The sequence below is a fragment of the Zingiber officinale genome, chromosome 7A (assembly GCF_018446385.1).
Source record: "Zingiber officinale cultivar Zhangliang chromosome 7A, Zo_v1.1, whole genome shotgun sequence".
Taxonomy (NCBI): domain Eukaryota; kingdom Viridiplantae; phylum Streptophyta; class Magnoliopsida; order Zingiberales; family Zingiberaceae; genus Zingiber; species Zingiber officinale.
The window spans coordinates 42,454,943-42,477,530 of NC_055998.1; the positions used below are offsets into that span (position 1 = coordinate 42,454,943).

General features: G+C 37.5%; 1 protein-coding gene across 1 annotated transcript; it reads right to left on the reverse strand.

Annotated features, from left to right (window-relative positions):
• Nucleotides 1-10,700: 10,700 nt before the first annotated feature.
• LOC122000086 (probable trehalose-phosphate phosphatase 6) lies at nucleotides 10,701-13,168 on the reverse strand. The gene is made up of 11 exons (XM_042554633.1): nucleotides 12,710-13,168; nucleotides 12,489-12,629; nucleotides 12,279-12,350; nucleotides 12,116-12,214; nucleotides 11,994-12,047; nucleotides 11,794-11,895; nucleotides 11,635-11,712; nucleotides 11,481-11,550; nucleotides 11,323-11,393; nucleotides 11,127-11,219; nucleotides 10,701-11,011 (listed from the first exon to the last, which is right to left on the reverse strand). Exons 1-11 carry the CDS (start codon nucleotides 13,013-13,015, stop codon nucleotides 10,913-10,915), a joined length of 1,185 nt encoding a protein of 394 aa, XP_042410567.1. The 5' UTR covers nucleotides 13,016-13,168; the 3' UTR covers nucleotides 10,701-10,912.
• Between the last annotated feature and the right edge of the window lie 9,420 nt (nucleotides 13,169-22,588).

Below are 22,588 nucleotides of genomic sequence, written 5' to 3' on the forward strand. Positions count from 1 at the left end.
TCCTTCAGTTAGACTTGAATAGAAACCTGCTGAAACATGAGCTCTCATACTTCTTAGAAAACTTCAAACCCAACTAAGGGTAAATTCGACCAAGCAACAGAAGTGAAAATATTTTGCCTGGCACGGAGAAAGCTTGCCTGGGCTGCAGAAGCGGCAATATTTTGCCCGGGACGAAGGAAACTATGAAGTAGAGTGGTCTCATGAACAAGGAAGGGCAGACTTATTTATGCCCTGGTGGAAAGGTGACTAAAGAGTCCCTTTCCTACCTGAGCCTTGAAGCTCTGCTTCCAGAGTGTCCACCTTAGCCTGCAGATAACCTGGGCTATGCCATCATCCTGATGTCCAGAGGCTGGTTACTTGAACCTCCATGATTAGTGTGAACCCCTTTGAAGCCTATTGGGTCTGTAGAGCAATCATGCCTTTGGCTTGAGATTCTAGATCTCGAGGAACATTGTTCCTTAAGGTAGTTTTTGATCGTACTTGAAACTGGGCAATCAACAGAAATACTTCCAGCTCTCGGACCAGAGAGTTAACTAAATCCGAAGCTTAGGCAACCTCATATATAAATTTCGACTTGTTTAACAAGAATGGCCCCCAGAGAGGGGGGTCTAAAGCCATACTCTTGGTAAGAAGAAGCAAACAAGGAGGAAAAAGAACTGAGGCAAGTGGAGAATGAAGAGAGGATCATAGCCCTATTTAAAGGATCAAAAAACTCAAGGGATTACTGTACTTGGGTTCACGGGATCACTGCACTTAGGTTCATGGGATTGCTGTACCAGAAGTCACGAGGGCTAGTATAAAGAAGATCACGAGGCCACTACAGTGCCCATGGTAGAGTCATGGGTAAAGATAGGGAAAGAAACAAAAATAGACTTGTGTCTAGTCAGTCGACTACACCTCCTTCAACTAGACTTGAAGGGAAGGCTAGTGATATGGGTTAGGTTTAGTAGGTCCCTGGTGAAAAAGGAAAAGGAGATAGCAGAATTAAGAAAATAGATCAATATCGGCTGGGATATACCTTAAGAGAGGTAGGTCAATCCCGGCCAGGTAATACCTGGAGAAGGATAGGCCAATATCGACCGGGATATACTTCAGGAGAGGTAGGCCAATCCTGGCCGGATAATATCTTGAGAAGGATAGGCCAATATCGATCAAGGTCACACACTTAATAAAATATAGCCCAATACCGGCTAGGATAACGGGCTTAAGGCGATATAGACCAATATTGGCCGAGAAATACCTTGAGAAGGATAGGTTAATATCGACCGAGATATACCTCAGGAGAGGTAAGCCAATATCGGCTGAGTTTACACAGTTAAGATAGAAGAACCAAGATTGTTTAAGGTGGCGTACCTGAACATAGACTATTATTAATTGAGTATACATGATCGCCCGCGTCTGAAAAGATCTTAGGCTTTACAGAATTTATAGTATATTATTGAACAATTAGTTGAACGGTAGTAATAAATCGACCGGACATGGTCTAGGTTAAATTTCGACTGATACAAGGCATAGTATCATATCGGGCTGTCTATCACATAATAAGGATAGGACGAGCAGGTATGGGTGATAAATATACTCCGATATAACTTATAAGACAGGGCAAGAGCAAATATTTCAAGAATATTCATAAATAGCTTAATGAAGATATCTATGGTATGTGATTGTATAACAGGTTTGCTAATTTGGCTAGAAGTATGTTTCTATATTCTTCTGCAGGCACTAGACGACAAAGGAGGTACATATGGGGTACAAAAAGGATTCCTTAAAAGTTATTTTATGCAAGTACAGGGCTTACGCCATCTCATAACAAACTCTAACAAACCGGGGTCCACTTCATGACTACGGAGGTTATATGAAGTGGTATAGAAAAAGGGAATCCTCTCCGTTGGCCATGTATGTTCACGTGGAGACTCACACTCACAACCCTAGTTTTCAACTACTGTTCATCTTCTTCTTCTTTCTTCCACACAAGGAGAGATCACTGACTAGAGTGTCGGAGGGCCTAGCCAGGGATTCCCACCCCGGTCCAAATCTCAGGTTTTCTTCATTTAAGCTTTCCTCTCGTCTTTGGATCCTCGCGCGAGGAGGGCATTCTGTGACTTTATTCTCTCAAATCCGCTTTGGGTTTCTCGGATCGGTATTCTATAGGTATTCTACAGGTATCATTCTTCATCAGCAGTAGGTTTTCTCCCAGCTTTCCGTTTTGTCCAACTTCTCAGACAGGATCAGACATTGAGTGATTTTAATACTTGTTATGAATTGCCGAAGGATGGTATTTGTATAATCTTACCTAAATTTATGAATTCATGTTTTTGGCAACAAGTTTTCGAACAATAGCATTTCAACCCTCATAATTCTAGAGCTCATCATATTGTTAATCCCATTTTTAGATATGTTTATCTAGTCATGAAAAATACTATATTTGGGAGAGATGATAAAGAGGGGTTGGTAAGACTTGTGGATTTATATTATTTATGGGCAATGGTTGAAGATGTTTCGATAAATTCGAGTTATTTCTTTCTTAAGAATTTAGTTAAATTGGGAAAATCAGATTCAACCACACCCATTAATCTAGGAGGAATGTTAACCTAAATAGCTTTGGTGTTGGGATGTGATTTGAGTGAGTTAGAAATGGTTGAAAATTCTTGTAAATTAGACTTGAATTCATGTTTGGCATCAAAAATAATAAGACGTGAAGAACATGATTATAGTCTTCTTATTAAGAATAATTTCCCTTTAAGATTGCCCAATCATGATCTTACTACCATTCATGTTAAGGAAAATTGGTTATTAAAATTAACAAGCCAACATTCTAAGTTGTTGTCAACTGTTACTTCAAGAAAGGTTCCTTCGGTTAATATGATGTTCATAATTTTAATTTCAAAGAACTTCATGATGTTCTAAATGATATTCATAGCGACCTAGACTCGACTAGAAATTTTCTTGAAAGTAAAGAACACATGGAAGAAGAACAGTTTAAAAAATTGCAAGAGTGTTTTAAAAGTGAGAGAGAACTATGTGACAAGATTTCTAGAATGATGAATTCTTATAGAGCTCAAATGGAATTTAATGAAGACTTTAGGGGCTTTATGAAATTCTTGTAAGATGGTATAGATAAATTGTTTAAATATCATAAGTTTTTTAGAGATGAAGTAAGATGGTTTATTAATGCCTTTCCTTTTCCACTTCCTGAATTCTCTAATCTACCACCTCCTCCACCATATTGATTTCATCGGGATGATGAAAGGTTTAAGTCTGGGGGGTGTCAATAACCTGTTTTGTTTTTACATTCTAGTTTTCAGTTTTTGCTTGTTTTCTGCATGTTTAGTTTTGTTCTGCATTTCATTTGTTTTTGCTTGGATTGCTTGATTTTTGATAGTCACTTGGCTATCTTTTGAAAATTTTGTGGCATACATCTTGAGAACATCAATCTTCACTTATATGCTTTCTTGTCTTCAAGATTAAATGTTAGCACGTTCATTATCTAGATTCATGATGTTTTAAATGATACTAGAAGTATGCTTAATGTATCTCTTTTCTCTATCTTGGGTAGCATGACATAAGCTAAGTATCTTATGGAGATGAGTTTTAGTTTTGGCTTGACCTTAAGGATCTTACCTTCACTTCACTATACTTGAGCTTGAATGGTTGACATCATTGAAATAGTCATGATTCATCTCGTTTGCTTAGTACTTGGTTTCCATGGTGATTTCTCAAACTTCATTTTGGTTACTAGATGAGGCTCAAATCATGTAAGCTCATTTAGAAAAATCAAAATATCCCAACATTTGTGCCAAAAGTATATTTATGAATAAGATTTGCACAATGCAAATGCTTATGATAAAAACAGAAAAAAAAAAGTGAAAAAAAAATGAATAAGGGATATAAAAAATAATTGTCGTGAGTGAAATCTAGCAAGTCGCCCCTTTGAAACCGAGTTAGGTTACTGGGGAAATGACTGCTTAGCTTCTCTTGAGATTGAGCACGCCTTTGAGACCTTGGGTTGATTGAGAAATATGAACCAAGTGTTTGACAAGTAAGTGCCTATCATTGGTTACTTTTCCATCACCGGAAACATTAGGAATTCAAATTTGATGACGACTTGACTAGGACATAGATTGAAACATGAAGAGTTTTGAGTTACCTTGCACTGTGCACAAGAGACTTATGCTTGAGCCATATTTAAATTATTTCCATGATCATGCTTGTTATTAAAACTTTTTGATAGAGTTAGGAAAATGCACTAGGGATATGAGGGTATTGTAGAACATATGAATTTAGATTGCAGCATTTTGCTTGAGGACAAGCAAAGGTTTAAGTCTGGGGGTGTGATGTGCGTAGATTGTATACTCTAGTTTAGCATGTTTTGACGCACATTCACATACTTTGTACATGCTTTATCTATGCACTTTCGTACTTCCAGCTTTCCTTTTGAGCATATTTACTCTTTTTATTCGGAGATCTGCTTTTGTGCATTTTGTGTACACAGCAGTCGAATTTGGAGAAGATTTGACTCTTGAACAAGGAGGGAAGGCACAAGCCCTGTGTGCCACACGGCCCTGCCATGGGGGGTTGCCCAGGCCATGTGTGGATCACTGCCCGTGTGATTGCAGCAGGAAAGGAAGTGGCCTCGACCGTGTGAACCTCACACGGTCGTGCCAAGATGAGAAGCCAGAGGAAGCCAGGCTGTGTACACTACACGGCCGTGCAAGCCTTCCAGAGCCGAAGAATGCCTTGGTCGTGTGCTACACATAGCCCGTGCAACAATTCCATAGGCCAAGAATGCCCTAGCCGTGTGCTTCACATGGCCCGTGCAGGAGCTCCAGAGCCGAAGGCAGTGCAGGCTGTGTGGATCTACACGGTCGTGCAAGGAGTGCAGTGGCAGAGCCAGACATGGTCGTGTCTCACACACGACCGTGTGAGACAGGCAAAAAGGGGAATAGGCTAGGCCGTGTGAACCTCACACGGCCATGCCTCGGGGTCGTGTGGCACCCAAACCTCCGCTCTATATAAGGCTTCCTTCATGAATTGAAAGGGGATCTTCTCCCTTTTGTGGGGCAATTCAAGATTTGGGTTCCTCCACCTTCTTGGAGGGATTTCCGGCGATCTAAGGGCGAATCTTCATCGTTTCGACTCCGGAGATCAAGAATTGGATCCGAAGACGGTTCTTCATCGTAGATAAGCTTTTCTTCCCTTTCTTTCTTAGGTTTGGGATCAAGATGCTTGTATTTTCTTATTCTTCGGGTTTCTTTCCTTGTTTTATGGATTAGATCTCTTGTTCTAGGATGGAGGGAGTATTTGTAATAGAGATTTGATGTAAAACTCTTGTGGATTTGCCTAATTCCTATTTTTATGATTTTGCCCTATTTTGTATCTATTTGATCTTGTGTGGATTGTTGTGTTTGTGCCTAATTACCATGCTTGATTGAATGTTTATATATCTTGTGGATCTTGTAGAGATTGTATGTCATTCGATTTTCTGAGGGGCGTTCGTGACAGGAACATGCCCGTGTAAGGACGTTTGAGGGACGATCTTGAAGGGGAAATTAGGTATTTCAAGAGGGTAGGATAGATTGTATACATTAATCTTTATATCTTAATGAGGTTGAGAAGTGATGAATTCTTATGTTGATTATCCGAGGGACGCACGTGATAGGCAAGCCCGTGTAAGGACAACATAAGTTTCATTCCTAATTGATCGCATTTAGATATATTTCAGTCCTAGGTCGGTTGTCTATTGCAAGAGGGAACCGACAACCTTCTACAAATGATGGACAATTGAGAAATAAGATTTGGTAGATCATTATATTGAATAACATTACAAAGAAACCAAAACTCCTAGAACATTCCTTTATCATTGCCCTTATTCTTGTTTCTTATTCTTTCATTTCTTTGTTTTCCTTTCATAGTTGCTCTTAACTTTTGAAAACCGATTGATTAGTTGTTTAGCTAATTCACGTTGAGACATCTTTAGTGCTTATTCCAGTCCCTGTGAATATGATAGCTTTTATTATTACTTACGATATTTCCGTACACTTGTGGAGGTCAACAGTCTATAAGCTACAAAAGGTATAACTAGTTATTAGTTTGCGCATCATGACTAGTTCATCCTTTTTGTTTAGATCTTGAAATACCAAACACAAGAGGCATATGATTCTAGGTTTCGAATTTGTGATTCAAGTTTGTGTTTTTTTTTGTTTTTCGAATTTGTGATTCGATTGTTCTTTTTGGTTGAACCTAGGGTTACTATAAGGAAATTAAATAATAAATTTCTTTAAAAGGCTTTGTCTAGGCGGTGGTGGATGATCCTATACCCAAGAAGGCCTAGTACCTCGCCATGTAGTCTTGGAAGCCAATTTTAGAAATTAATATTTAATTGAATTTGTAACATGGGTGGATTTAGATCTTGAAATACCAAACACAAGAGGCATATGATTCTAGGTTTCGAATTTGTGATTCAAGTTTGTGTTTTTTTTTGTTTTTCGAATTTGTGATTCGATTGTTCTTTTTGGTTGAACCTAGGGTTACTATAAGGAAATTAAATAATAAATTTCTTTAAAAGGCTTTGTCTAGGCGGTGGTGGATGATCCTATACCCAAGAAGGCCTAGTACCTCGCCATGTAGTCTTGGAAGCCAATTTTAGAAATTAATATTTAATTGAATTTGTAACATGGGTGGATTTGGATCAATAATGTTAAGTATCGTCTACGATCCAAGTTTAAACCACTAAGAACAAATAAGTTAAATTTGGAATCAATAATGTTAAGTTCTGTTTGCAATTCCTAATTTAATTTCAAAAGAACACAATAGGTTGTTAGTAAAGGTTTAGACTTGTACAAAATTTTTGCACAGGGGAACCAATATGATATTCCGTATAGCAACCAACACACAAGAGGCCAGCGATCTTGTGCTTCAATCAAGGTGTGCTTTGATCAATCGAGAACTTGCTTGATTGATCAAACACATGTCTGATCAAGCATGTGGGTTGCTAGGAAAGGTTCTGTGCTCGTATAAATTTTTATACAGGGGATTTACACAGAACAGGATTCCCAGTGCGAACAAGTGGGGTGACACGACTGTGTGGGTTCACACGGCCGTGCCTTGTTCCTTCTCTGGTGAAGCCACACGGCCGTGTAGTTTCACACGGCCAGAGTCATCATCCTCCTTACTCCTTTGACACGGCCATGTAAGGTCACACAACCAGTATCATTTTCCTTCATTTACTGTTTGGATTGACCATGAACATCATTTTTTCTTCGAATTTGACTCCTGTCAATAGAAAATGCCTAAAGATCATGTCTCCAAACAAAAAAGTAATTATGTTGAAAGTAAGACAAGGGGTATAAAAATGCATAGATAAAGCATGTGTAAAGTATGTGAATGTACATCAAAATATGCATAAAAGTGTATAGAATCTATGCACATCAACACTCCTTGGAGATGCTTGCTTAAGATGTCAAATTATAAGACTCCATTACTAAGATGACTTGAATATCTCAAGTCGAAGGAAACTCACACTTAAGTTGTAGTAAGAGCTTCATTGACATATCCACATATATAGAGAATCATATGAAGTCTTACAAAAAATGACTCCAATGAACTAGTTATCATAACTAGCATCCACGTTTAACTCTTGACATCTCAATGTCTCTAGCCTGTGAGAAACAACTGCTTGGTTAAATCAAGAAGTAAAACCCGTACTAGTCTCATAGAATCGATGATGTTCGAACATATCAATCCGTCGACTATGGAAGATTTTAATATATTCATAATTACACATGTAGAAATGCTCATTAGTAATTATTCAATCACAAGTTCTCTCATGATATGAATCGTATTGCGGATATTTAGTAAATGAGTTTAAGATCTAATCAAACACATATAAAATATACACTCAAATAGTGAATATTTATTTATCCAATAAATAGTATATATTTAATAAGGCGATTATCTTATGACACCTCTCAAATATAATAGGAGGGCATGGATATAATAAAAAAAACTATATAAATATATAGAAACTGGTTTCATGTCATTCTGAGCTCTCTAGATCTATCTATCGATTTTAGACACATTTATTTTAATTTTTAATTTTTGACCATTGTGCGATGAATCGAGGGATTCATCACAGACTTGGCAACAAATCCATGGATTTGTTGCAAAATTGGCTGCATAAATTCTAAATATGTTGCAAGCTTATTCGATGAATTCTGAATTCTACATCAAATCCATGGATTCATCACAAAATTGGCTGCATCAATTCCATACATATTGCTAGCTTGTGTGATGAATTCTAAATTCATCGCAAAGTTTGCAATGAATATCGATTTCGCTGTAAATTTGCAATGAATCTGGAATTCATCACAAAATTTGTAACGAATATTGATTTATTGTAAAATTTGAAATGAATTTGGAATTCATTACAAAGTTTGCAATGAATATCAAATTTTGTTACTAATTGGCAATGAATTTGACTACAAAATATTATTTGTTGTTAATTTGTGACAAAACTCTTTCATTGCTAATTAGCGACGATTTCTTATTTTGTCACTAAATTATTGCAAATTTGGAACAAAAATTTTTCAACCCTAAACTTCATCCCTAAATCAAGGATTTTTAGTAGATATCAGATACTTGGTGGTTTGAAGTTCAACAATGAGTTGGCAAGGATAAAGTCAAAGTAGGTTAAAATTGACTAGACACTTGAGAATAAGAGAAGTCCTAATAAGTTTTGGAGGACCAGATGTTAAGCACGAGAGAGTGAAGTCCTAGCAAGTCAAGGGTGACCTAATGTTAGGCACGAAATAAGACATCCTAGCAGGTCAAGGTTGGCTGAATGATAGGCAACGATGAAATCTCAACAGGTCATGGTTAATTGGATACTAGGTAATGAAGAAATCCCAACAAGTTAAAATTGATCAGATGTTGGGTAAAGGGAGCTCTTGTAGGTTAAAGTCAATATAAAACTAGGTACGGATAAGACCCTAATAAGTTAGGGTCGACTTATATTAATCATGCAAGGAAGTTCTAGATACATGAGAGTATTTTGGTATCAATGTATTCAGTGTGAATAATATTTTCAACATTGTGAACAATATTAGGGTTTTTTCTATAGTTTTTAGGGTTTTTATTACAATGCTTAAGGTTTCTGCTATAGTGTTTCTACGGTTTACTGTTACAGCAAACAATAACAGACACTGATGGGAAACTATAACAGTGAATAGAAAATTTGAAACTCAACTGTTACATAAATCAGTTGAGTGATGAATAGTAATAGTCAGCTAATATTATTGTAGAATAAAATGTTTTGAACTCGACTAAACAACTCAATTAATTTGGGATCAATTGATTGATGAGTAATCATAGTCAACTGCTGACACTATTACAGAACTCGGTTGGATATTAATCGAATGATGAACGGTAACAATTGAATAGTCATAGTCAAACTAGAGGTGGTAAGAGATGTTCTGCAGATGCAACAGTTAAATTTAATGATGCAATTGATTGATGGTGATGAATTGTCAATTGATATATCAAAATCAATCGTGACCTGAAGACTATAATAGAGGGCTTCATGGAGGTTTTCACCACTAATTTTTAGGGATTTTGGAGGAGTGTTATTGCATTTTCAGACTCTAAGAGGCAGATTTAAAGTAATTGAACGCCATCACATTACTATCAAAGCTAATTTTTTTGTAAACTTGTTCATTTCATTTCTATTTGATAGTATTTGTATATTTGTGTTGTTTTGTAAAGAACATATAAGGGGTTTCTTTGTTAAATATTTCTAGCAAGGAGAAAATTAGTAGAGTATACTCATCTATCCCTATCGAACGAATTTATTGACTCATCTATCCCCATAGAATTTATTAACTTGCCCAACCCAATTAAACTACCTACCTTGACCAACTCACTTAACTTTCCCGACTCAACCTATTCATTTGGATGTGATATTTATAGTTGGAGTACTGAATGTTGAAAATATATATATATATATATATATATATATATACACGAAGTTGTTATCCTGCGCGATGTCACAGTGCACGACTATGCGCGACGTCATAGTGCACGACTGTGCGCGTCGCGCAGGATAACAACTGTTTTTTCTTTTTTTTTTTAATTTTTTTTAATTTTTTTAATTTATGAATTAAAAATAATTAAAATATTTTTTTAAAATTTTATTTCTAGGATTCAGATTTTCGATTATAGTGTTAAAGTTATTTTCTTTTTTAGATTTTATTTATAGGGTTCAGACTTCTCAATTAGGTTATAGTATTTGGTTTTAAAAAAAAAATTAAAATAAAATTAATTTAAGTAGTTATTGAGTATTGTAATATGTTGAGGGGATATATTAATGTATTAAAAATTTATGTAAGGAAATGTTAATTTTTTTAATTAATTTTTTAAATTTAAAATATTAAAAAAATTAAAAAAAACCGAGCGATCTCCTGCACGTTCGCACAGTCGCGCACTGTGCGAACGCGCAGGAGATCACACCTATATATATATATATATATATATATATATATATATATATATATATTGATTAAAATTGGTTACGTGTTAATTATTAGAACACTGCTATATCTCTTGATTAAAATTGCTTACGCGCAAATTTGTCCCTATTAATTTAAGAGAAGTTGATTATTATAACAACTGAGAAGGGTTGTTCTGATTGGTTTTGTGCTGTTCGACTACATTCGCTAATATTAATTTGAAACAATATGAGATTACATTAATCATCAGGTTTTCCATTTGTTTACATGAAAAAGTTAAAATATACCCCATACAATATAGTGGAAAAATGTGGCAAGAAACCAACCAAGAAAGATTTCGAGCCCCTCCCGTAATGGAACAAGACATTATCACACGAGGTTTAGCAAAAACACAAGTGAGAGTTGCCATTCTATTGCATATTGAGTTGCACTCCTCTGAGTTCCTTCACTCCCTTTCCTTCCTCAGACAATTGTCTCCACTCCACTAGGCAGTGCAAGAACTTCAGAACCTGTAGAGAAGATTCATATTATGCCAATGTTTAGGATGGTTTTATTATTTTTGTTCACAAAAAGAAATATTAAATGTTATATCAATCTTATGCTATCATATCAGTAGAACTTAACCTCAGCTGGCTCTCTGAGTGAAAAGGAGGCTTTTGTTTCCTTTGCAATCTTAGAGACAATAATGCCAAAGCCTTGTTCTCTATCGCATAAAACCTACAAATTAAAGAAATACATCCAATTTAGTTTAACTCATATCTAAGTGAAAAATCTACAGTAGTCTCACAGGTGTTGGAAAATCTCTAAAACAGTAAGATACCTTGAAAGCATCTTCATCAGTGCAATCATCTCCTATATATAATGGAAATACATTATTATGGCCATCAAATCCTGAAAAGCCAAAATTGAAGCCTTTTCACTCAGCTTATAGTAAGTTATAGAGAGATATGTGACTGAATTGATAGTCTTAGAGTTTACCAAGAGATTCTAACAAGAACTCGAGAGCCTTCCCCTTGTCCCATTTAATATTCGGCCGAATCTCCAAAACCTAATAAATTAATATTAAGAACATTTGATCTAACTTGTAAGAAAAAAGAAATTAGAAGTTTAGGAAAGTCTGAGATTAATCTACCTTTCTTCCATAGGAGAGTTTCAGTTTGGGGTAGTCCATGATCACTAATTTCACCAAGTCAGCAAGTAAACTCCATTTCTGCTAGTAAGAAAAGCCAGCAAATTTACAACTCCGGCAAAGATGGCAGAGCCTATCCCAAAAATATTCATCTTTTACTACCTTTTCCTCCACACATCGGAAGTGAACAGAGAGACAAAACTTATTGTTTTCGACTCTGGAGCCAGGGATGATCTTTACTATCTCTCTCAAAGACTTGTACACCTTTCAGGGAAAAAAAATAATGTAATTACCAGTAAGAACAGAACTCCACAAATTCTGGTAGAATACAAGGTGAATTGAGATGTGGAGGAGGAGGCCACCTCATCTATTATGGGAAGAAACTCATTGGCCGGTTGGCACAGAACACCGTGTGCCTGCGTCACCAAATAAGTCAGACGAGTTGTTATGGATTTTGTCAGCGAAGGAAGAGAGACATGCATACCTTGACTTTGGAGTGATAAGCCCCTTCCTCCGGACCTTTTATGTCCAAGCCATGGCTACCAGCATAGTACAGTTCTGATAGCTTCACAAAGCTGGCTACCTGAACCCAAAAAGAATTTGTTTTAAAAGAATAATTAGTTAGAAAATTGGAGTAGTAAATGTACCTTTTCTGTGCACCTCCCACTCACGATGGCTGTGGGAAAATGACTTGCCACTTCTCTCACTGCCTCTCTCATCTACGGGAAGATAACGAGTAAGCCAATAGAAACCCAAAAAGAATAAAGAAAAGGGGCGTACAGTAGTAAAAGAGGATATATAGAAGTGAGTCTTTAATCTCGTATTTTCAATTGAGAATTTAGTAAGAGATCTTTCACCTCATCGGACATAAAGGCGCAGTCGGGATCGAGGACGATGGGCGACAGAGTGCCGTCGTAGTCCAAGAACATTACGACCTGCTTCCCCTTGGCCGTCGCCATCACATCCTCGAAGTTGCTCAACGCCGAAGGGTGCGTCTTCTGCATGTAAATACTTGCTTAATTATATTATATTCCAATCAAGAATGGCAATCCAAAGGCAAGCATGGAGGTCGGCTCACCACCCAGCTGTCGTAGTCCTCGACGTTGTCAGCGGCCGACATGGATGAGCAGCCCGCCTGCGAAGACGATGATGACTTGACGTGGGTTGGGGACAGTATGATCATGGATTCGATCCACGAATTGCCTCGTCCCGCTGTGGCAAGGTCGAGGCGTCTCGCATGCTTCTTGCACTTGAGATAGCTGGGACCAGCCATGGGGGAATGAGGAGGAGGGTAGGAGAGATGTGGGAAGGCTTCGGAGATGGCTTCCGGAGAGACCACTGCGACTGGTATGTCATCCTTCATCACTAGACTCTGTTTAGTCATCCTTTTGCTCTGCTTTCACCTTCCCGGAAGGATCTTCTTGCGATTTAATTGGAAGAGGAAGTGAAAAAGATTGAACAATAACGGAAAAAAAGATCAAAATCCTTCAATAATTGAGCTTGAATTGTAGCTTCAACGGAGGGAGAGTGGAGGGAGGGAAGGAGAGCGTGATAGAGACGATGGGAGGACACGCGAGGCGTATAAGTAGAGTCGGGGAGGAAACGACGAAAAAAAAACGCGGGTGCGGGATGGGACCACCGACGAACACTGTGGGTCCAGAAATGGTTTGGCCACGTAGGGTGAATCCAGGTGGCAGCACGACCATGAGGGTAGAGGACCCCTGCAAATTAACACGTGTCGTGCATTTAGCGGAGCATAACTATTTAGTGAAATTATAGGTTGATGGCCATGATAATACCCATCCCCTCTCTAATCCATATATATATATATATATATATATATAATTTGGATTGAAAATTTTTAAATTGGATGGATTAGATATTTTTATATTATGTTGGATTTAGATTGACATGAATTTAAGGTTTAATAAATTTTTAAGATTAAATTAAATTTATTTTGAAAAGTATGATATTGTATGTATATTAATATCATAATAATGATCTGATAAAAATAAAAAATTATAAATAAAATAGAAAAAAAGAAATAATTTTTAATCACATTATTTGAAAAGATTCGAGCTTAGAATTTTAAAATTGAGTTCGAATTCAAATTAAGATTTTTTTTATAAAATTTGTATTTCAATCCGATCCAAATCTACCCAAAGCATCCAAATGGATAGCCATAGGCTTATCCAAGTCTGAAATTTTCAGATTTCAATTCGGTTTAGGAATATTTAATATTTAATATTTTCTCAAATTTTTAGATAATATATATGATATTACAATCAAATTATATCTTGTATACTTAGTTAATAATTATGTATTTTATGTATATATGTATATTTGGTTATTTAATTACTTAATTGATCATTTGGGAGGACTCACATGGTATTATCTTTTTATTAAAATAAATAATGTGCTCATAGCTAGGAAAATCTTTTATTTTTAGTGTATTTTCAGCATTTCTTAAGCCCCATTTAGCATAAACAATGCATTATACTACTTCATAATGGGATACTGAATCTTTAGTGAGAAAGATTATTGATCAATTTATTTCCAATTATTTATAGTGATTATAACTAAAACACCATAGGCAATGAGTATATTGTTGATTTTTTTAATGCATAATATAGTTGCAAATTATTTTTTATTTTTTATAATTTATAAATGTCTTTTCTATTTTTGTAATTTCATAGCTAATTTTTTATATATAATTTGATTTCATACGAATCTCACTTTATATTTTAATAACACTAGATATATAAAAAAAAACTTAATCCTCAAAAAAAAATTTAAAATTTAAAATCTTCACAATCTGATTAAAACCAAATTAAACTTAAAAAAAGGTCACTTCTATTATATTTACAAATTTTTAGTAACTTGTTGTGTTTTTTAATGTAGCTTAAAACATTCCTTTTTCTAATTTTTATTTTCATATTAAAAATAAAATTCACTCAATTATGTGCATAAATTAACGGAACAGTCGTTGTAGAAATAATTTGGTATCCCATATCATTGACGATCAACTGTATTTTTTTAAAATGCGCTCTAGTGGCCATTATAAATAGCCCACATGTGCTAATGAATTTCAATGGTAGATTCAGTCTAGTTCGTCCCAAATTCATAATCAGGTTAATAGGTCAGTTACCAATTTGCCTGATTATACGAGTGTAATTCTAATATGGTTCCTATTTAGGCACACAAAAAAAAACATCTTAAACGATTAAAATTAAGGGGCGAACCCTGAGAGAGTCTATTCAATTGTCCATATCTCATCTTAGCCAATTAATTATTCATCCTTGTCACCTTATTCTTTATCTCACATTTTATTCTTGTCCTATCACTTCAATGCCAAGGTAGATAGATAGATAAAGTGCCATTCCAATTAATATTTATTAAACCTCTATTTAGCTATTAACTTTCTCCATTTTTACCATTTGGCTGCAAGCTATTAATGACAATTCTACGTATTAGTTGTTAGATATTTAGCAATCCAACTTAGCCTTTTATTTTTAAATATTTATATCAGTGATTGAAATATCATTTTGTGCCGGCTGATATCGATAGTTTTTACTATTTTGATACAAGAGAAAAACTGACACCATACATATGATAATTTCAAATGGGTCATTACGTGTGTCACGCTTGCGTGATAAAAGGTGGGTCGGAGGTGTCGCAAAGGCATCTCCAGAGTCGCCAATAGTGACCCCATGATGTGTGATGCTACCGTGTTGAAGAAAATTAAAACTGTAAATTTAATTAATTCAAACAATTCTCAATTTAAGTGTGATATTTTAAAGAGACTTTCATAAAGCTTAATTAAATTACTCTAATAAAATATATAAAAAGTATTTTTTTAAAATAATAAATTTTATTAATTGAAATTATCAATTTTTTTACCATTTTAAATTTTAATTAAAAATTTTAAAAAATTAAAATAAAATTCTAATAAATTGTGATATTTTTATATTTTTATTATTTTAATGTTTAATTGACATTCTAATATTTTTTACTATTTTAAATATATATTATTTAAATCAATAATTAATTAAAGGAATAAATAGTTAATTTATATAATTATTATATACAAAATTATATTTTTATCTTAATTTATATAATTATTATTATTTAATCTGGGCATCAAGAACTATAAAGTTGATTTAAGCAAAATTGTATAAATGTTTTTATCTAATTCACACTTCTTTCAGTATTAATAAGGTAACATATTATGATATATCAATTTTAATTCAAATTATTGATGAATCTATTTTTTTTTAAAGAAAATTATATTTAATTATTTTTTCTAATAATATTAGGTCATTCAATAATGGAGAACTTATATAAAATTAATATAAAATTTATTTTTAAAATATACATAACAAACATATTTATCTAATAATTACTATATATAATAAAGAATGACATGATATAATACTGAAATCATATTATTCTAATCCGAAACTGAAAGCTCAATCCAGCTCAAAAATTTAAACCTTGATTTATACCTGTAACGCCCGAAAATTCTCAAAATTATTTTAGAAATATTCTATGTTTTTTCTAGAATTTTAGAATATTTTTACGGAATTTTTAGAGTAGCGGAAGTAGCAAAAATAAATAGAAACGTAAAATAGCTTAAGCGGGAATCGAACCTGAGACCTATTGGGTCCTACAACTTATAGTGGACTCTAGTAACCAAGTGAACCCAGCAGCGCCGTGCTGAAAGGAAAGGGAAACAATTTTATTTAAGTTAGAGTTGGGTGAATTAATTCCTTAATATAAATAGGGAATTAAGTGAGGAGTTTTAATTTTGATTCGTAACTTTTCCTCTCCCTAAACCCTCACCCGCCGACCCTCTTTCTTTCTCCCTCATCTCTCGGCACCAACCTCAAGAAGACCTAGGGTTCCATCTTGAGGAGCGTGGGAGTACCTTCCGGCAACAACTTCGGCACGAGAACGTTCCCCTCCGCGAGAAGAGCACATAGACGCCAGAGGATCGTCAAGGGAATCGTCTCCACCGGAAACTAGCGATTAGAATCGTAAGAAACTCCGAGCAGGAGGTAAGAAAGTCCTCACCTGCAGTATAAGTAGCTTCCGTATAAATTTTATGCTTCAGTTTAGTAGTATGTAGGTTTTCGATACAAAGGATGCGAATTAGCGCATACCAAGTGTTCGATTAAATTATTAGCACGGTTAAAATGCAACTTAAGCATTTTACTAGCTTAGCTAAATGCAATAGAAGCATTCATTCAGTATGTTTAGCTTTAGGATAGCTTATATGGGACTACGGTCCAATGGGTGGGCTCCCACAGTCGCCTCTAGGTTCAGATAACCTAGCTCTAGGTTCAGATAACCTAGAAATAGCGATATAAGAAGAACTTAACAATGATCAGTATTTTATTTTAGCAGTGACACTGTACTGGATTAGATATCCATTGGGTTGGGCTCCTATAGTCGTCCCTAGGTTCAGCTAACCTAGTAAACCCTACTAGATTCAGAATTTGCAACCCCGGGTTTAGTTAGGGATGCGCGCACAGCAAGTACAGTTGCCGGACCCATCAGCAACATGATTATTATTTTAATCTATTTATGAATATAGTTTTCAAAATCTCACAAATAGTTATGTGAATTCAGTACAGCTTTAGCATTAGTTTAGAATTAGCTCAGTTCAGTCTTCTATTGATACAATATGATAGCTTATGTTAGCACTTATTGCCATGACTAGTTTGTTTGTATGCCATGCTATTCTCTTACATGTTCAGTATTCATATGTTTTAAATAACATGTTTTAAAAACATAAATTGCATCGTATGCATGTTTTAGTGAGGTAGATGGTTTCTTACTAAGCTCTCAAGCTTACAGATACTCTTTTCCTTATATTGCAGATAAAGGTAAAGGAAAGATGGACTAGCGGAGGCTGGAGGTCAATGCAATGATGAAGATGTGTGTGGATGAAACCTGGAATAAAGACCTTGGAAGAACTAGAACATTTAAGAACTTAGTTTTCTTATCATGTTACACTTTGCTTATTCAGTATCTAAATGCATGGAATTACAGAAAATCTGCTTAAATTGTTAGTAACCATGTTTAGAATACTAGTTGTTTGATATTAGAATGTTCTCCAGTTATTTTAGAACTTATGTAGGTGAGTTTGGCACGAAACAGTGCTGAAATCAGAGCGTTGCTGCGAAATCAGAATCCCCAATCGATCAGTGGATCGATTGGTAGCCCTCAATCGATCAGTGGATCGATTGGGAGCCTGGTTCCACGAACAGTAAGCTTCTGGATCGATCAACCGATCGATCCAGTCGCATTCTGTCGCGAACAGTAAGCTTCTAGATCGATCAGCCGATTGATCCAGTCGCATTCTGTCGCGAACAGAGAGTTTGGGGATCGATCGTTCGATCGATCGGGGAAATCACTCCCGCGAACAGAGAGCTCTGGAATCGATCATTGGATTGATTGGCCAGTCTGGATTGATCAGCCGATCGATCCAGAGTGTTAACCTGAGCACAATAGCCGTCGGAATCGATCCATGGATCGATTTAACAGCTTGCAATCGATTGGGTTCAATCTGGATCGATTGGGAAGCTGGGTTTCAACCAAGAGACCTTGTAATTCAGCTCCTTGACCATAGGGGATGTAGGATATGCCACGTATACCTTAGATTGCATCCCTTAGCATATGTAGAGCCAAAAACTTGTATTAGCTTAGCAAAGTTTTAATTGGTATAGCTTTCCGCACCTAGACTTAGTGATGGTCATGGATATAGCTTAGCACAGCGTAATATGACGGTCCGGCCTTACAGCATAGGCAGTAGAAGGCGGGTCGTTACAGAGTGGTATCAGAGCAAGTTCCATACTTTCTATACACACATCAGCATTGAACCTGCAGCTTCCAAGTAAGAATACCTCTCACTTTGTTATGTTTATTGCTTTCAGGTTTGTAGATAACTAAAGTATGCTTATATGTGATAGTGACTAACATGATAGTATTAGCTATGTAAACATGATGCTTTAGTTATGTATGTCCTTTGTTTCTTTAGAGATGGCACGAGGACGCCCAGCTAGAAGGGCCCCAGCTACTGAGCCCTAGCATGAGGCAGGCAGTTCAGTGCCTCCCCCAGACCTTACAGCAGTAGTGGCTCAGTTACAGAAGCAGCTAGCAGAACAGCAACATGAGATAGCCACCTTAAAGGCTAATCAGCAAAATACTCCCACAGTCACCCCGGAACCAAACATAGCAACCCCAGTAGTTATAGAGGTTCCACCAGTCCAGCCTACAGCACCAGTAGCCCCAACAGTAGAGGCAAAGAGAGAAGCCTATCTGATCCAGTGGCAGAGAGTCAAGCCCGAGAACTTCTCAGTCACCAGTGAACCATGGGATGTTCAAGCCTGGTTCAAAACACTGGAGAGTACAATGGAGCTTCTGGACTGGCCAGAACATGAGAAGGTGAAATGTGCCTCCTTCTGCTTGACAGGAGATGCACGTATGTGGTGGGAGAGAATTAGAACGAAGCGTCCAGCGAACCAGATGACATGGGCTGACTTCGAGAAAGAATTCTTCGAGGAGTTCTTTCACATGCGGGTCACGAACCGCCACTACGACGAGTTCACTAAGTTTCATCAGGGCAACCTATCAGTGGAGGAAGCCGTGAAGAAATTCAATAGACTGGCTCGTCTATGCCCTGAACTAGTCAGCACAGAAAAAGAACGAGTCCGGTTGATGCTCAAGATGCTGAGGCCGGAAATAGCAATGAACGTGGCTGGCGGTGTTCATAGGCCGCAAACCACCGAAGAACTAGTCAGCAGTGCTCTGACCACCGAACACTACCAGAACAATATCAAACAGCAAAAGCAAGTCCTCTCAGAGTTCAAAGGGCAAGGAGGTTCAGGTACTCAGAAACAACAGGGCCACAGCTCTAACTGGAAAGGGAACTCCAGCAACAAGCGCAAACCAGGGAGTTACCCGAAAGGAGGACCAGCTAGTAAACAGCCTAGTTATCCCAAATGTGCTACTTGTGGGAAATTCCACCCTGGAGTTTGTCGTAAGGGTACACGAGGATGCTTTGAGTGTGGACAGGAAGGGCATATGGCTAAGCAGTGCCCAAACAAGACTAGTCTTCCTCAACCACAGCCCATTTAGTATGGGGGCCAGCCAGCTCAGTTACATCAGATGCAGACCGCTTTAGATGGTCCACATATCAGCCAAGGTAGATTAGAAGCCCCTCCATCTACGACCAATGCGAGAATCTACTCACTCACCAGAGAGGACGTAGCAAATGCCTCGACAGTTGTTACATGTTAGATTAGTATTTTACAGCAAAGTACAACTGTCTTATTCGATACTGGGACAACCCATTCTTATATATCCAGGGCATTTGCCGAGAAGTTAGCGATACCCCCAGAGGTACTCAGTAGTCAGTTTCTGACGACATTACCTTCAGGAGAAATTATGGCATCCACGCACTGGCTCAGAGCAGTGCCAGTCATTATAGCAGACAGAGAACTCTTTTGTGATCTGATAGTGCTAAATATGACTGATTATGATGTCATCTTTGGTATAAACTTCCTAATCAGATACGGTGCCTCTATAGAGTGACGTAAACAGAGAGTCATATTCCAACCTGAAGCAGAAGTACAGTTTGAATATGTCGGAGAACCAAAGAGAAAAGCCAAAAAGTTTCTCTCAGCTCTAAAAGCACAGAAGTTAATGGATATAGGATGTACGAGATTTTTAGCGCATGTAGTCAATGTCAGTCAGGACAAGGACCAACAGCTAGCAGAGGTCCGAGTCGTATGTGACTACCCAGCAGTCTTCCCTGAGAAGTTACCAGGTCTAGCATCAGACAGGGAGATTGAATTTGAGATAGAACTCATTCCCGGTACAAATCCTTTCTCCAAAGCACCTTACCGCATGGCTCCAGCAGAACTGAAGGAACTTTATGAGCAACTACAGGAGCTGCTTGACAAAGGCTTCATACGTCCTAGTCACTCACCATGGGGAGCGCCTGTATTGTTCGTGAAGAAGAAGGACGGGAGCATGCGCCTGTGCATAGACTACCGGGCACTGAATCAAGTCACGATCAAGAATAGGTATCCTCTCCCCAGAATAGATGACCTGTTCGATCAGCTAAAGGGAGCAGCAGTGTTCTCTAAGATAGACCTCCGATCAGGTTATCATCAGGTGAAAGTTAAAGAAGGGGATATACCCAAGACAGCATTCAGGACTAGATACGGACACTACGAGTTCGTAGTCATGCCCTTTGGCGTGACAAATGCTCCAGCTACTTTCATAGACCTCATGAACAGGGTATTCAGGGACTACCTAGATAGATTTGTTATTGTGTTTATCGATGACATCCTTATCTATTCAGGAACTCAAAAAGAACACGCAGAGCACCTGAAAATAGTATTGCAGACTCTTCAGCAGAACCAGCTTTACGCCAAGTTCACGAAATGTAAATTTTGGTTAGATCAGGTGTCCTTCCTGGGTCATATCATCTCGAAGGATGGTATCATGGTAGACCCCAGTAAAATAGAAGCTATGAGTAACTGGAAAAGGCCCAAGAACGCTAGCGAGATTAGAAGCTTTTTGGGACTAGCAGGTTATTACAGAAAGTTCGTAGAGGATTTCTCCAGGATAGCCTCCCCATTGATAGCTCTCATCAGGAAGAACAGAAAATTTCAGTGGACAGAGGACTGCGAGAACAGCTTCAGTGAGCTAAAGAGGAGATTGACCAGTGCACTCATTTTGGCTCTACCAGAAAACACCGACCGCTTTGATATTTATAGTGATGCCTCTAAATTGGGACTAGGAGCAGTACTGATGCAAAATGGCAAGGTGATCGCCTATACCTCCAGACAACTCAAGGACTATAAGAGGAATTATCCTACTCATGACCTTGAGCTTGCAGCAGTTGTGTTCGCTCTCAAAATTTGGAGACATTACTTGTATGGAGCTCAGTGCAGGGTGTATACAAATCACTAGAGTCTGAAGTACTTCTTCACTCAGAAGGATCTGAATATGCGACAGCGTAGATGGCTTGAGCTAGTCAAGGATTATGACATAGACATCCTCTACCACCCAGGAAAAGCCAATAAGGTGGCAGACGCACTTAGCAGAAAGTCTGATGCTACCTTACTAACCCTAGCAGCCATGTCACCACCCCTACAGAGAGAGATCACAGATTTTGGTCTCGAACTTATAGTGGGACAGCTCTCTACTATGACATTAGCATCTACCCTGCTTGGTGACATCCAGACAGCTCAGGAACAGGATCCTGAAATTCAGAAAATCAAGCAAGGGATAGCAGAACCAGGAAGTTGAGAGTTCAGAATAGCTGATAGTGGGGCAGTATATTTTGGTGACAGACTATGTGTGCCAGATCAGGAGGAACTACGAAGGAAGATTTTAGATGAAGCTCACAGGACTCCCTATGCGATGCATCCGGGTTCCACCAAGATGTACCAGGACTTGAACAAACGTTTTTGGTGGCCTGGGATGAAAAGAGACATCGCTAGATATGTTAGCACCTGTCTGACCTGCCAGAGGGTCAAGGCAGAACATCAGAGACCAGGAGGAGTTCTGCAGCCTATCCAGATCCCAGAATGGAAGTGGGAAGACATTTCTATGGATTTCATAGTGGGATTACCTAGAACCACGAATGGTTTTGATACCATCTGGGTAATAGTTGACAGGTTAAATAAATCAACCCACTTCTTAGCTATCAGGATATCCTACTCCATGGAGCAGCTAGCTCAGTTGTATCTCAAGGAGATCGTCAGACTACATGGAGTTCCATGGACTATCATCTCAGACAGAGACAGTAGGTTGACGTCACACTTCTAGGAGTGTGTACAGTCAACATTGGGCACTAAGTTAAAATTCAGCACAACCTTCCATCCTCAGACAGATGGTCAGACGGAGCGAGTAAATCAGGTACTCGAAGATATGCTCT

Bases quoted from the DNA above. Each gene is read 5' to 3' on its own strand.
- LOC122000086 (XM_042554633.1), bottom strand. From the start codon at position 13,015: ATGACTAAACAGAGTCTAGTGATGAAGGATGACATACCAGTCGCAGTG. The intron at 11,713-11,793 runs GTAGTAAAAGAT...TCTTACTAGCAG, and splicing joins TCCGATGTGTGGAGGAAAAG to AAATGGAGTTTACTTGCTGA. The intron at 11,012-11,126 runs GTTAAGTTCTAC...TCTTCTCTACAG, and splicing joins CACTCAGAGAGCCAGCTGAG to GTTCTGAAGTTCTTGCACTG.